The 16,566-nt window shown below is 40.3% G+C and overlaps 1 protein-coding gene across 2 annotated transcripts in view; it reads right to left on the bottom strand.

The window, feature by feature from the left end:
* The window catches only part of atrx (ATRX chromatin remodeler), a 62,672-nt gene that overhangs the window by 5,729 nt on the left and 40,377 nt on the right, over positions 1–16,566 (bottom strand). For both annotated transcript variants that reach the window (XM_065249164.2, XM_065249163.2), the window contains 9 exons: positions 15,546–15,676; positions 15,161–15,255; positions 14,930–15,066; positions 14,154–14,307; positions 13,963–14,063; positions 11,474–11,582; positions 11,088–11,265; positions 10,811–11,002; positions 1,170–1,319 (listed from right to left, as the gene is read on the bottom strand). In XM_065249164.2, coding sequence (XP_065105236.2) covers positions 1,170–1,319; positions 10,811–11,002; positions 11,088–11,265; positions 11,474–11,582; positions 13,963–14,063; positions 14,154–14,307; positions 14,930–15,066; positions 15,161–15,255; positions 15,546–15,676 — 1,247 coding nt within the window. The remainder of the gene's footprint in view (positions 1–1,169; positions 1,320–10,810; positions 11,003–11,087; positions 11,266–11,473; positions 11,583–13,962; positions 14,064–14,153; positions 14,308–14,929; positions 15,067–15,160; positions 15,256–15,545; positions 15,677–16,566) is intronic.

A 16,566-nucleotide genomic window follows, 5' to 3' on the forward strand; every position in this document is an offset into this window, starting at 1 on the left:
TTTATTAGATATTTGGGGTTTCCATCACTTGCTTCTTATGCGATACTTCAAAATGCGCATTAAATCATAATGATGGAAACCCAGCTACTGTTAGTTATCTGATCATACAATGGGTGTATGACCAACTTTGCATTGGTTCAAACAAAGGATAAACCCAGCCCGTTGGTTGTAATTCAAACTATGGTTGGGTCAACATATTTGGCTGGGTTTGTCCCTTTTGACCTAGTCTCAGCCTCAGACGTCACGCCCACAGATTGTTGGCTAAACGTCGGATTTCCAGGAGACGCAAGCTCTGACGAAGAGAATCAGTCGTGTTCACGTGGATAATAAAGACCAGTTATCATGATCAGCTAAACATTGGATTCTCAAAAATATGCCAAGTTCGTGGCATAGACTCTCTAAAAGACATCCAAGAGTTTTGCTTGAGGCAGTTAGTGGAGTCAAAAAGTTTGGTTCTCCTGAATTGCTTGTAGGTGTTAAAAAGTGGAGACAGATGCTTCAAACAGACGTTTAAATGGAGCGTCTAATTGGTGTGGCTGTTGATGAAGTGCACAACGTTGTTCTATGGTGAGTAATGTTGTTTTTTTAGATGCTATTCGGTTGCGGCTGGTTATTTCAATAACTGACTTGTTGCCAGCCGGCTCCTTATTGTGGGGAGTCCGAAACGTGACGCTAGATGAAACAAACTGTGATTGGTTGTTTGACATATTGGTCAAACAGCTCGTGGGAGGGTTTTGTCCAGAAAAAGTAGCGAAAAACACCAGTTCTGGCTACGCGAGACTACTTTTGACCCAACACTGGGTTGGTGATAAAAATTTTTAGGGTGTAGGAAGGCTGAACAAAGCGGGAGAGACACTGCTAAATCTTCTATAAAGTATCTTAACAAGGCCTCACTCCTCTTATTTTTCAGGGGTGGGCTTTATTTATATTCAGAGGTTTATGATTAGGTTTGTGAACTATGAAGAAGCTTATTGGAGTCTTGTAGAATGATCTTCTTTTGCAGTCATGTGATGTAATGATTTTATGCGCAAAAATTTTAACTGAAGGGGAAAGGTGATCAGGCATATGACGTCTTTAAAGGGACCTCATTAAAATCTAGCATTATATTTGTTGACTGATATGCATGTCAGTATTATATTGAACAATAAAGGGTTTGTGTTGCTACAGACCTTCTTCTCTGCCTCATACTCGGCCCAGGCCGCTTTACGGTCTTCCTCACTCAATGCCTCTTCCTCCTTGTGGTCCAGCAAGGAGTCGTGCTCGTGGTAGCCAACAATGTGATCTTTGAAGCTGTGGAGCAATTCGGCCAGTATAGGATCCTGTGATGAGAGAAAGAGAGAGAGAGGTTAACAGACCCACGCTTCAAAGCTCTCAACAACAAATAAACACATCTGCCTGTGGACCACCATTCAGAGAAAACACAAACCCTAATCCTTCACTGCTTTATTTCACCTACTCGGATTTGAAAACGCCGTGTACGATCGGGAATGACAAGCTGAAATCCAGCAGCTGGTCTATGAGGAACATGTGCTCATAAGAGAGGACATATTTAAAATAACTTCAGAGGCTTTCATGTAACTCTGCTCTCCATGACAACAATGTTATTGAAAACAATACCTGAGTGAAGCACAATTCACAACACACAGACCTCCAACAAACCTGACTTGAATTACATTCCACGCCAAATGTTTGCTTTTCTTTGTCTCGCCTTAGCTTTACATTACAAAGATCCTCGAGATCTGGAAACATCTCCCGCGTGCCGCTGGGTCCCAAACACGTGAAGACAAATGGGTGACGGTTACGTCATGACCCGACTGAACAGCGACAACAGCGCTGCTACAAACAAAATCAATCAGAAACGTCACGGACAATCCTCGTCTACAACAACTGAAAGACATTTTCCAGCTTCAAAACAAGCTGGACGGCTCTTAAAAGCAAACGTGTGGCTTAGGGCTGGGCGATATGGCAAAAAATTGTATCTAGATTCTTTTTCAGAACATGTGATGATTTTGATTTGATTTTTTACTAGTAAACTGAAACCATAACTACAACAATACTGCAGTAACATTCTCTTTCCAATAACATTGTTTTTTTAAGATGCAAGAACATCTGGTTAAAGAAACTAAAGTTTTAATACAAATGCACTAAAGGAGAGTTATAAACAAATGCATTCACTTTTTAAAATATCTATGCAGAAATTAGGAATTGTTTAGAAATAAAATAGTAGCCTTAATGTGAAAACTAGACCTAAGAGTTACATTCAGGCATTTTTATAATGTTTTGTTTTATTTGTTTGTAGTTTAATCTCACATCACATGTTAAATAAAACAATTCAACTATTATTTCTCTTTTAACCATTTATGTTTAAAATTTTCTTACATTTTTAATTAATAATTTTGTCAATAAATTGGATAACGTATGCTATGACTTTAAGCATTCTTTAAAATGAATCTGTTCAAATAAGTCATTATTAGTTAGCGAATCATACATTTCTGGTCATGCTGTTCACCTTGCCAATGAGGACATCATAAACTTTTTGGATAGGTGATTTACTGTAATGTTTGTTCGGACCATTGCATTTCATTCAGAGTAGCACTCTCTGTGTATCATCTGCATTAAAAAAGTCAGTCTGCGCAGACATGCGCAGTTTCATACAATAATGAATAATTCAACTATAATTCAGCAGGTACAAATGCCATGTGGGGTTTAGGTCACGGTTTCAGTCATCTGTACTTTTGTTTGTTGTTTTTGAAGAAACGAGCCGAGGGACAGAGCGCAAACACGGGAGAAAGAGTGAGATATAACGCGCACAAAGAGGAATAACGGCGCTCTCTATTACTTCTCCCACAGCATACACAGAACAAAAGCGCATAAAAAAATAATACAATTTAATTTTTTTTAGAGTTCTGAAATATTGCCTAGGCGGTTGCCGATTCATTTTTACTTTGACTGTAATGAACTTTCATTCAAAATCTCAATTCCTCAATTTAAATAAAATTGCTTCTCAACGTAAATTCAAATTAATCGGAAAAAATTCTGTAAAATTGGTCATAAGTCATTGACATTTTCTGTTTTGAACAACGCTGGACTACTGTAAATGTTTAAACAAATTGAAGGTTTAAACAAAAGTATTATCTGTGGACCTGAACACTCCTTCAGGGACCGATTACAAAATAAAAAGGACTGCAATAGAAATAAAAAAATTTAATCATGCTTTAAAAAAGGAGAATAGCAAATATCCAGATGAAGATTTATTTCTAGAAAAACAAGAGACAGGTAGAAATATCAGAGGAATTCTTTCTGCATTACAGCGAAGTGTAACGTAGAGCCCCGCTCCGGAGATCCGTTCACATCGAAACATCTCAGTAAATGGCTTTGATAGCTAGAAAATAAAAACATGTGGCCCGAGCAGGCACAATCACGCCAGAGCCGACTGGATGTGCGGCCGTAATTTTTGGCTAAGTAGCTAAATTAAAACATGGCTGAGAGCTGCCATGTGAGGAATCCACCAATGACTCAAGAGCTCCAATGAATATACAGAACCCAGTCGAGATGTCATTCATTTACTTGTGTTTACAGGAACAGACGATCGAAAGAGTGCAGAACGTATAAAGGGATTGAAGTGTGATCTGAGGGTTTCCAAAGTGAACGCGATTAGATGACGAAGCCTTTTGTTTCAAACACGAGAGAGGCGACCCGGGCCCGGCCTTATCTGAATGTTGTCCGATATTAAAAGCCAAGTAAATGGGTCACGGAGCTGCTGGGTCAAATGACAGCGGAGCGTTCCGGGGGAGCAGGGAATGCCGGGATTCCTGATAAATCTCCAGTCCGGAGCGTCGCGGGTGGTCTCGTCCGTCTCCGTAACCTGCCCTACACAACTAGGAACGCTAATGATGGTAACAAGAACTCCTGCATTATCATACTGTGAGCTAACCCAACGCGTAATGACGGCTTAAGGAAACGCTATCGTTTTACCCCCGGGAAAGGGGGAGCGAGGCAGGTCGATCTTGAAAGGGGAAAAAATGAGCAGAGTGCAGATTTTTCTTCTTTTCTCAAGGAAACGAGGAATGGGGATCCCACAGGAACTCAAACCAGGGGGGTGAAAACGTTTTGCTTTTGATCAAAGTGTGGAGGTTTGAGCCAGACCGCCTCTGGGCTAAAAACAGCCTCAGGTGAGGAATGGTCTACCTGCTCGTGTCTGGACTTCCACTGAGATGGGAAAACTCATGAATCACAACCCACTGAATTAACTGCATTGCAAGCAATTTTTTAAAATGGTTTATTCATGTTTGTAGAAACTGTAAGTCTTGGTACCTCTGCAATGCAGTCTACCTTAACTACTGCAAGCTCAAAGCTTAATGTTGCTGGGATGCAAAATTATTTTCTCTCTCTCCCTCTCTGCACTAAATGGCAGTGCTGTGGTTGGATAGTGCAGATTAAGGGGCGGTATTATCCTCTTCTGACAAGGGGAGACAAATTTCAATGAGGTATTTTTTCACATGCTTGCAGAGAATGGATTATCAAAACTAATTTATTGGGTTGCTCTTTTTCAGATTTTCTAGGTAGATAACGAGCACTGGGAACTAGAGGTCTTCACGGGTCCACTTAGATCCGAAAACCCGAGGTCCGACCCGAGACCCGATCGGGTTCGGGTCAAAAAGTTTCACATGTGCCTCGGACACGGGTCGGGTACAATAATAGCGGCATCGGGTCTTGGGTAAATTAAAAATGAATGTGTTTTTTCTGAAACGGACCCGAGAAGACCCGAACTCTCTCGCCTGTGTGCGTCAATGTCCTTTTCAAACCTCTCATTTGTTTGCCAAGAGCGCTTGCGACATTGTGTGGTTGTCGGAAGGTTCATTTTCGTTGAGACAAACATGTCAGTCAATTATAAATGTACATTTTAGCGGTTACGTTGGTGTCGTCGTCAGAAAACAAAGTAAAACGAATGGAGCAGCTCGCCAAATTGGTTGCAAGGCCACCGGAGTTTCTTTCTGTCTGACTGCTGCGCGTGGGTCTGCAGAATGCACACACGTCAATGCCGTTTACATTCGGTTCCAGTCGGGTTTAAAAAAATTTCACTAGTTCGGGTCGGACTCGGGTCTAATTTTCTCGGGTTTGTCTCGGGTCGGGTCTTTCTTTAAATTTTTTTTATTTATGCACGTCGGGTTCGGGTATGAAGTGATTCGGGTCATTTCGGGTCGGGTACATTTCTTTGGACCCGAGAAGACCTCTACTGGGAACCCAATTACAGCACTTAAACATGGAAAAGGCGGTAAGTTTACCTAAATGGTAGCACTCAATACATTACTTTTTACGACTTTATTGCTCTTTTTTAACCATTCTTTATGGTTATCAATTAAAAGCTGAACGTTTGTATTCTTTTTGCCAATACTTTTAAAATAAAAAGTTAAATAACAACAACGTGGCTTCCACATCATTGCTGGTGAAACCGAGCTTAATGTTTTCGAAGAGCTCTGCTAAACTACATACATGTATGACTTGGCAAACAAAGCCAATTTACTTAAGACACAATCCTAGATGAACCGGTGCTTAATGCTCTTCAACACGTTCAAAATGATTCCCTTGCTATCTGGCTTCGTACTAAATAAATTTAAGCACATTTTCAGCCATTTCAACCCAATGTCCTGCCTCCCAACGGTTTCTGATCAGAGCACCTTATAATAAATGCATACCATACTCACTGACGTCGTTTTATTTCTCTCATTAACACAACTATAAATCGCTGCCGCTCACCGTTTAGCAGGGAGGGCGTGAAAAGCATGGTACAGGCTCAGAAAAGCAAAAGCTGGTGCACAACTGGGTCTGAATAAAACACTTTGTATAGATGGCGTGTAGTAGGGCTGGGCGGTATGACGGTATATTCCGTTACCGCGGAATAAAATGTCAGACATAACAGATTTTTCTATTCCGTCTATTCCGCGGAATGCAAATAAGTGGCCGTGGCTAACTCTGCCCTCCAGCATGTTAGACTGACTGTGACGAGAAACATGTAAAATAGTTCACTTATAAAAAATGAACGAGTTATTTGTGTATTTTTTTAATAACAAGTGCCAGTGACTCCACCGCGGGTCACGCAGCGAGACTCTTGTCTTGCTCGATCTCGCGCTCTCTCTCTCGCGCGCGCTCTCTCTCTCTCTCCTCATGCAGCAGCCGGCCGGTCTCTCGCGTGCAGAGGTCTCTTTAGGCAAGCGCAAGGAGCTGCGCCTGCGACGCCAAATAAAGAGTTCTTCTCGCACATAATGCTAATAGTTGTAAAGTTTTCTGAACTTTAAGCAAGCTAAGACAAAACTCGCGTTTATATCTGTGACACGTGCGCTGCTGTGGCGCCATTTGCTTATACAAACATATTTGATCGGAAAGACGAGAAAGAGATGCAAATGTTAAGGTAATAGAAAGTAAAGGGCGTCAAGACCTTAAAACAAACTTTATGATCATCATAGCACCTGTCACATTTATAATATCTAGAGCTTCTTCTCTCATATACAGGTATTTATCCTGTCTGTAGGTTTTTGCATATATTTATACCTGTTCATTTTACATATTGCATGTGTTTAATGTAATGTATGCATAAAAACAAAATACAATGAAGCCATACTATAGCTTCAATAGTCTATCAAATTAATAACTCAATTAAAAACAAGATTCTGTCTAATCAAGACTAAGCTGTTGTTATCTTCTGGGCATTTTCACTTTAACATTATTAACTTTAAATTGCTCATATTTTAAAACTGTGGTGAGCATTTAGTCAAAAGCTATAGTGAGTGGTGTATTTCTGTACATTTTTATCATCAAAAAACAATATAAACTGAAAAACATGTATACCGTGAAATATTCCGTTCCGTGAAATAAAATGACTCATTCCGTGAAATAGATTTTTGGCCATTCCGCCCACCCCTAGCGTGTAGATATGATCAAGCTAATCTACCAGTTATGAAGGAACAGCTTAACACTTGCATTTCACAAGACATCGGTTTGAGGCACAGGTGCACAAACCATAGAAATCAAAGAGGTCCAGGGAAAAAGACTGAAGGAATGTGAAGGATTGAGATATTTGTAATACCTAACCTTAGCCAGGCAAAACTTACTCGACAGCTGCACACAAATTATACACATAACCTCAGTGCCCTGATGTAAACAGTCTGGGTCTGCAAAACTCTTGATATTTGGCATGAAGCTAGATGTCAGGTGTGTGTCAGGGAGGCATGACCTGCTAGGGCTAAACAATAATGCTTGTCCACCTGTGCGAGTCAGAAAAAAGGTGTGCGGACAGGGACAACATGGCACAGGGGCATTTATAAATCCATTTCTACAAGAAACAAAGTCAATCTCTTAAGGGCTCATAGTTGCAAGTAGTTCCTACAGCATAGCCTTAATGCTGGAGGCTCTGTGTTGGTTTTCATATAAACTTCTGCGTTGTCGCCCACAAGTAGGCAGTATCCATGTGTGCAACCCACAGTAGCAGTGCAATAGACGCAGAAGCAGCAGCTTGGCCAGTAAACCCACAGATATACATAATAAAGGCTGGATGTCTAACGGCAGAGTTTCTAACGTCACCACCGGCGGCCATCTTGTCACAGGCAAGCTTTCCAGAGGGTCTGTGGTACCTTATGTAAGGTGGGTGTTCTGCATGAACACAAATACTCTTATCTTGCCGAAATCTTGACGGATTTACAAACAGTTTGGTTTCTTACAAATGTTATTAACGTGGCTATAATTCTGCTTGAACGTGTATCATGAACATTATTCATAAGTATGCAGTGTCATAAGTTAGAAAATCTGTAGAAAATTGAACAAGTAATGGTCATTTAAAAAGTACATGCACCATTGAAACACAATGTTACGAGCGAGCCAACTGAGACAAGATGGCCGCCAGGTGCGGACGTCAACCTCGAGCAGCGTTGACGAGACATCTAGCCTTAATTATGTATATCTATGAGTAAACCCACAAATGGAGAAGCAGCTGTAGGACAAACCCTACATTTGGGTGGTGGTCTAATAAATTTGCTAAGCACTGCAGGCCTCTTTTTTTTAATGAAAATCCAAATGAAAATCCAAATGATATCTGGAAGAATGAAGTTTTGACCATATTCATTATTTATCAGTCGAGCAGTAAAATATGTTAGCAGTGTACTGTGTACTCTGGTTCACACCTTCAGGCAAGCACTCATTTAAGGAAACATCTGGAAGACTTATTAAGAAGAGTTTCTGCACCCAATTACCCCGACTACAGCCAACTCAACAAAACCCAGTCAGCAGGGAACCCACAACGAAAGCAAATTACCCCTTTCCCACCACTGGACCACTGTCAGGAAGTGCACGAAGCGGCCCGGCCGTGTCAAGTCATGCTGACCTGGGTCTCGCCTCTTTAAAGGGGCCTCCTAGAAGCCCGAGGCAGGGCCAGACCCCAAGCTGGGTGGCTCTCGCGTCCGGCCCACAGCATCCTTCTTTGTCATTAGAGTGGAAGTCCATCGGCTTCCTTTGTCTCCAATTAGTTTCTCTGAAGAGCGACGGTGGCTTTAAGGGGGTTTGTAATAATGACTGTTCATCAGGTCGGGGGAGGTTTATGCCGCTTCTTTGAAAACTTCAGAGACAAAGCAGTGAATCAGCGTAACAGATGGCCTTCATGAGGGTATGATGTTTGGGTGAGCTGCTGCAGATTCAGAAACAGTCTGTATGTGTGTGTGTGTGTGTGTGGGGGGGGTTAGCTATCTTCTCAGAAACATTAGAGGAAAGTAACAGGGCAGTAAAGAGGAAAAAGTCTGGGAATAGTTGCCATCACGAGATCAAAGTTTATAATAATATATAATTAAACATTTTTTACATTTTATACAACTGAAGAGTTCAGATGCAAAACCCTCTAAGTGCATTTGACATGTTTAGGATTCTGTCCAAAATAAGATAGTGACATTTTACCAAATGCTTTCCGTACACATTATACATTTATCAAATACTTTCACTTTAAATACGCTTATGACAGGCCTCAGGTCATTCAGAAATACCGGTGTGCTGACAGAATTCTTTAAACGCAGCACAGATTTTTCAGCAAAGATGTTGATGTGCAGACACATTACACAAGGTAAGGAAAAGAGTGATGGGCAGAAGTCTGACAAAAGTCCATTAACAAGCTCGAAATTGCGACCATTGTGGTCGCATATGCTCCTGAAATGTAATTGCCGTGACCTCAAAATATATTTGAGAGCCTTTGTGCGAGTGCAAATGATTCTTGTTCTGCGACCTGTTTTAATTTCTTTACGAAACGTTCACATATACTGTGGAATAACTGGCAAACACACTATGTAAGTGGGCTTTGAAAATAATGTGTGGCTCATAGATAGAAAACAATGTGTTCCATTTTAGATACATGGTGAGACGCAGCGCGGCGCTTCTCGTCCTGGTTTGCGACCTCCTCAGTTTCATATTGTTTTTGCCATCCAAGGACAGAAATACATGAAGTTCATATTCATAGCTGCTGTCAGAGTTCAAACGGATTTCATTGAGAAATGCGATACACACTGACAACCAATCAAAATTAAAGTCAGTTAGATGTAATACAGTTGATAGACAAAAATTACTATTGTAGAGTAAAATCTACTTTTAAAATAATAAACAATGATTTTACATAATTTCTTAAGTAATATAATCTCACTTAAAAGATTTGTGCTTTCATTTTAAATGTAAACAGTTTTGTTATGCAGCACTTATGCAGATGAAAATGTATTTGTTTTGTTTCTATTTGATTATTTTAGAAAAGATAAATTATTACATTATAATATTACAATAAACTTGCCGTCTGATCAGTGCAATGTAATTAACCATTAAGTAAAAAATACAGAATCCAGAAAAATTCAAGCTGAAAAGAAAAATGGGATTTGTTAAAAAAAACTGCATTTTGAAATAATTTAAAATAACAAAAAAATGTTTTTATAGAGCCCCATAAATCTACATGCTTTAAGCATAAGAGCTCATTTAAAAATGGGCCGAACAAGTCAAGTGGGGCAAATAATTTAAAATCAAGCTTTTAATCTTCAGGATGATGAAGCTGTGAAGCTCCTATTATTTTAAATGGATTTTTGCTGGTGCTCCTTACTTTTAAATTAGGGAGCATCAGTCCTACCTACTAAAAAAATTATTTCAAGCCTGTTGTGATAATTAGATATATGACTCCAGGTTTTGAGCGATAACTGACTTATCTTCATATTACAGTCACTAGATTTCATCCATGACAGAGGACATGCACCTTAAACACTGAAAGACGGGACATAAAACGTTCAAGAAGAACTTCACGAGGAGACTTAAGTCGAGACATGGAGGGAGGTCTCTTTAACCCCCAAAACAAGCCCTCCGTGGTGCATTAAACAAATATCGGTGCAGCTGTGCGTTTTTGGACATGCAAGATTTACACTGGATGCGTTAAAAACTTCCAGCATCTTCGGGTCCGCAATATAAACGCTCTGCTGTAAATAAGAGTAAACAGAGGCAGCTGCTCGTAGCTGTCGTGTACGGATGAACAATTGAAGGCCAGCGGGATGTTGTAAAATCTCCAGGGGTTGTTTCTTCAATGACTGCGCACCTGCGCTCAGAGATGAAGGGGACGGTGCTATTAAGAGATGAGAGCTGAGAACCGTTCCTTCAATAAATGACTTTCAAGCCAGCCGCAGGAGTAAATAACAGGATAAATAAACCCCCTCCCGGGGTAAAGTTGAAAAATAAAGTGCCCAGAACACAGGTCCGGAGCATTTGACTTTTAACAAAGGATGTTTTCTGAGAAGAACAAATGCTATTTTACCTTGGGCAGCATGGGCGTGGCCCTCTTGCTCTTCTTCTCAGAAGGATCGTCCAGCTGGTCGGGCTCAAACGAGTACAACTCCGTCAGCTCGTTCATCGTAAAGTGACGTTCAATCTGTTGCTGGTCTACGACTCGGAAAGACAGCGACTGTTTGGCCACCTGTCGGTCATAGATCTTTTCCTCCATGGTTCCCTGTAGGAAAAACGTCTTAGGCCACGCTCATCTGCAAACCCAAATCTGACAAGGCTTATAAACACACATAAATTTAGTTTCTCACCTGAGCCAAAAATCTGTAGACAAACACCGTCTTAACTTGACCGAAGCGATAGACCCTGAAAATACTCTGAATGTCGTAGGACGGGTTCCACGAGGCATCGAAAATTATGACCCTGTTTGCAGCCACCAAGTTGATCCCAAGAGAGCCAGCTCTGGTTGAGATGAGGAACAATCGACCCCTGTGGAGAGCAAGAAAACAAGAGCTAAACTCTCATTCGAGGGTGAGGAGAGGTTTCATTGCTTTTTTATTTTTTAAGCTTTAGTGCCAAACGTTTGGTTTTGAGGTTTGGAAATCTTAGTCATACTGAAATCAGCGAGCACTTGAGATGGAGAACAGGCTAAGTGTCCTTGACAGCTGCTTGCTACTTCAAGAGGATTTGTGCGTACCGAGTATTATTGGTGTCGTTAAAGTCTTCTGCCCATTTCTTTCTGGTCATGGCATTAGTGGAACCGTCCAGCCGGTAGTAGTCAAGGTTTCTGAACCACTTGCCTTCACCTTTAAAACAGAAAACAAGCCGTTTACGCCACAGGTTTCCCACAGAAACAGAAAAGGTCTGGAAATGGGTTTACTGTACAGATACGGTGAGCTCGAAGAAAGCATGCGCACGATATAAGTGGCATATACAAGTATTTTAATATTGCGGCCTCCCACAATCGTGTTCCTAACTAACATTTGGGTATGTTTCCAATTACTCTTCTGTGATCTTTTCATTACAAACTGCAAAGCCTTAAGCGGACATTTTTTTGTGGAATAAAAAGTCAAGGTCTAATCATTTTTAAAATGAAAACAAAAACAGCTGCTAGCAGGTTTAATTCGAAACATGACCTTATTCCACAGACTTCACAGTGTTTACATGCGTCTGCGGCCACTTAACCCAGATCTGAGTCAGATGTGTGCACAGATAAACCCTCAGGTTTCACCTCAACACACAGTTTGCACAAGCAGGACGAAACCAATCGAAAAAAGTCCGCTGTATACTGCTGTTTATTATTTGCGTACTTGTTTAATTTACGGCAAATATGTTTCAAACGAAACCAAAGAATTATTCATAAACATACAACAGACCATTTAAAGCCAATGTGAAACAGCATTCAAATAACGTCAGCTGGTATCTGCTTTTGTCCATCAAGAATAACAAAAGTACCAATGCCCATCTTTTAGCCATTGGTTATAAAGACCAATAGTTAGCTTTCTTTCCTTTGGAATAATGTACACTGATTAGCAAACTGTACAAACATTATTTATACAAACAACTTTATTTTAGGAGATAAATATGTATTTTCTGTTAACATTAGCTGCGTTTCCATTGCAAATTTGCCCCCCACCCCCAAAAAAAGAAGGACGTAGTTTTTCCTCTCGCAATAAATCATTCCAAACATCACGTCAACTGATGTTGGTTGGTTTACTAATATCCCATTCACCGCACTAGGCATTACTTTTAACCAAAGGAGACGTAAGAGTATTATCTAAACTTTTCACAAGACTTTTTAAAAAATCTAAAATAAATCTTTGGTGTCCCCAGAGTATGTATGTGAAGTTTTAGCTCAAATAATTTATTATAACATGTTAAAATTGCCAATTTGTAGGAGCGAGCAAACATGCCGCTTTTGGGTGTGTCCTTTAAAATGCAAATGAGCTGATCTCTGCACTAAATGGAAGTGCCGTTGTTGGATAGTGCAGATTAAGGGGTGGTATTTATAATAATAAGATCCCCTTCTCACATCACAAAGGGAGCCAAATTTCAAAGACCTACTTATTCACAAGCTTGCAGAGAATGGTTTACCAAAACTAAGTAATCTTTTCACCTTTCCTAAGTTGACAAAAGCAATGGGTACCCAATTATAGCATTTAAACAAAAGTCAGATTTTTATGATATGCCTTCTTAAATGCCAAGGAAAGCCCCTTATAGTTAGGAGTGGCAATGTATAGGTGTTTCTTGGAGGTAATAGTAGACTGTTTTAAATCAAAGGAGATGTGTTATCCAGACATTACTGGCAAGGTAAGCCTCTTATACTTGGGAGCAGACAAATATTGAGGTGTTTTTGGGATGTTTTAGTACATACCGCGTCATCTTCAAATAATAATTATGTGACTTACTTGCATCAGGTGACCTGAAAATGCCAATAATCCGAATTGCCTGAAAAACCACTTCATGCAAGTGTAAAACATTTTGCAATATGGGAGTTTTAGCAAAATAGTACCCCAATGCAATGTCAATATGCGCAACTTAAAGGGTAATGGAAACGCAGCCACTGTGCATTTTCTTTCTTTCTTTTTTAACGCCATACCAGCTTCAAAGGCTATATTCATGGCGAGAATAAAGTATAATTAAATCAAAGGAAGATTAAAAAAGATGTTTCAAATTTATTTCCTCTAGAAATCTTAAAACCATGCTTGGGCTCACCTGATTAAAAACCTTTTCAAAACTATTAACAGAGTAAAAACGGTTTCTCACAGGGGTAAATGTAATACAGTCTAAAAGGATATGTTTAATGGACAATGGATTTTGACAAGATGAACATTTAGGATGGTTTTCTCCTGAGAGTAAAAATTGGTGTGTCATTTTTGAATGTCCTATTCTACATCTTGTATATATAACTTGATTCCATCGTTCATCAAAACAGGAATCATGTTTTTTCATCAAACCAGGATTTATTTCATGCAACTTATTATTTAGACATTGATCCCATTCTGATTGCCATTTATTTCTGATGTATTCATTTATCGTTTGTTTTAAGTCTGTAAAAGGTACAGAACCACTGTGCATTTTAAAAACACAGTAAATTTGAATTAAATTAAATAAATGCTCACAATAAGACACGCATTAAGAAATTGTGCATTCTTGACAACAAATCTACACGACTCAATAACTCACCTTTGTACGGTGAAGGTTTGCCTTCCTCTTTGGCTCTGCCTGCCAACTCCAGAAAATCTTCAATCAGGTCCAAAGAAATGAGAGACTGACTGAACACCAACCTGATGACACACATAATCCATCAGACACATCAATATATAGCACACATGTAACAGAGCTGTCGATCAAAGATGAAGCCTATCTTTACTCACACTTTATCTTCCACAGCCTCAGCCATTCGCAGGATTTCAAACAAAAGCGAAATTTTCCCAGAATGCTCTAGCACTTCAGAGTCGGCCTCGGTCACAAACTCTTTGTACCATTCCGGTGACGGGCTGCCGGGACGGGAGTTTGATGAGGGCCGAACTGAGGAAAACACCCATCATAGAGATGTTTTAGCCTTGTCATTAATACGCGAGCAGACATTCAACGACCTACTTACAACAATTTGTCACAATATGACCCTTTCACATACTGTGTAACAAGTCCTTGAAGAAATCGAAGTTTGTTACATTGGTTTGATACAGCATGAACTTGAACTGCTGTTAAACAGATGAAATAATAGGTGGGTGTGACCTGGTGCTCCATCTACTTTGACACAGACGTCATATCTTAATAATTTCTTTATTATTCTGTCGTGTATTGTAATATTCAACAACACATGAACGTTCAAAAACTGTAATGTCATAAAAGACTAATAAAATATTTTCAAACAATAATCGTTGTTCTTTGTGCAACTTAATGAGAACAAGACGAGTTATTTGTGTTAACCTTGCACTGCCACCATTGTCTGTTTTTACAGCATCATGGCAAATATAATCTTTACATTAACCACAGCTGGTTCATGAATCGATTCTAGACCTGATTTAAATTACACGTTCATTACATTGTTTGTAATAAATAATAAACAAAACTCCTGTGGTTAGTATATAAAATTAATGAATAAACTAGTTGTGTTGGATACACTCGTATATTTTGTAAAGCGTACCCTCCTCGACAGGTTCGGCTCTGTTCCTGCCCTCAGGGTTTCCTCCTCGTGAGCTGGTGTTCCACTCTTTAATCACCTCCAGGTCATCGCTGTCGTTCTCCGAGCTCTGCTGTTTACCTCTGCCACGTTTCTTCTTCCTGTGTGTCATCATCATGAGCCATCAGATCAGTCACATGAGCCATCAAACAGACCAATTACAAACCAGACAGACAGAGCGCGAGGGAGTCCAACCTTTTGGGCTTCTCGTCTTCAGAGGACAAACTCATGGATGACTCCTCCGTCTCGGAGGCGATGAACTCCTCCATACTGTCCTCATCAAAGTATCCCTGTTAGTGAGCAGGAAAAGTGACAGCAGACCGTTCAGCCCATCCAAATTTGGGTAAATAATCGAAATTACTCTCTGGTTTCATTTAGGAGTCATTCTATAATTAGGGGTACATGAGCTGGGGTACAGAGCCTCATTGGTCTCTGACAGCTCTTACCATCTATATTTCTGACAAAAGGATTTTTTATTCGGCTACAAACCTCGTTTTGCTTATAAACTTTTAAGGGGTAACCTTTGTTAGTCTGTATGTGACTTCTGGAAATTTTTAAGAGCTGTCTTTATTCCTCTCACCTTGTTTTCTTTACTGATATAGTCCAGCTGAAGACACCACGGATGAGTCCAGATTCTGCTGAGCATCTGGAAATCCTGGAAGAGTTTGGTCCCTGTACGGCTTCGTGCACCCTCCAATCCAGAACCGCTATCTGTTCAGAGAGTGATGTTTAAACGAATGGTTCAGTAAGTTTTTTTTTTTAATTAGCACCATTCCAGCATCTATGGCATCTATATTCATGGCGAGAACCAGGTAATCTACACACAAGGACCATTTGGCATCTCTAGTTCACCTAACCTGCATGACTTTGGACTGTGAAAGGAAACAAGAGTACCAAGAGTAAACCCACACTGACTTCACAGAGGAAGACCTTCTGACCCAGACGAGGCTCTAACTGGGGACTTTCTTGCTTTGAGACAACAGTGGTACCCACTAAGCCAGTGTGCCGCCACCCGACTACCCTTATTCAATAACACGGATTTATCCACAGGCTATCGCAGCTCTGAATGTGAGAAACAAGGGTTTGTGTAAAGCGGCCCACCTGGGCTAAAGTACAAACATTAAGGGACAGGAGGGAGGGAGGAGTGACTGCCTGGTGGTCTCTGGAGGTCTCTGAACATGTCAGTCACAACAACATCACAGTAGCATAGCAGCGGCTCAGAGGAAAGCCGCCCTAATGAGCCTCTGGCCGGAAAAATCTCCCAAAGCTCTTCATTAGATAAGGACGTGGGAATTTGTTCAGATAACCCTACGGCCTGGTGCCAGCTGCCTCTCTTTCTCTCTCACAATGTAGAGCAGCTTTAGTACGAGCACATTCACCAAACCACTTCAATCAAAAGACTGCAGTCACCTTTCAGGCAAAACCCCCCTTTTTTAAGCCCAGGAAAACAGAGACTGCTGGTATTCATTCAACATGTACATGAGTTTGTAATTAAAACAATACAAAATGACACTTTTCACTTCTACAATGACATATTTCTGAGTATTGCTGAATATTTAGCATGAAATATAATGTAGGATCCATCAGGAACTGACAGGTTT

This window comes from Paramisgurnus dabryanus, chromosome 16, assembly GCF_030506205.2.
Source record: "Paramisgurnus dabryanus chromosome 16, PD_genome_1.1, whole genome shotgun sequence".
Lineage (NCBI taxonomy): Eukaryota > Metazoa > Chordata > Actinopteri > Cypriniformes > Cobitidae > Paramisgurnus > Paramisgurnus dabryanus.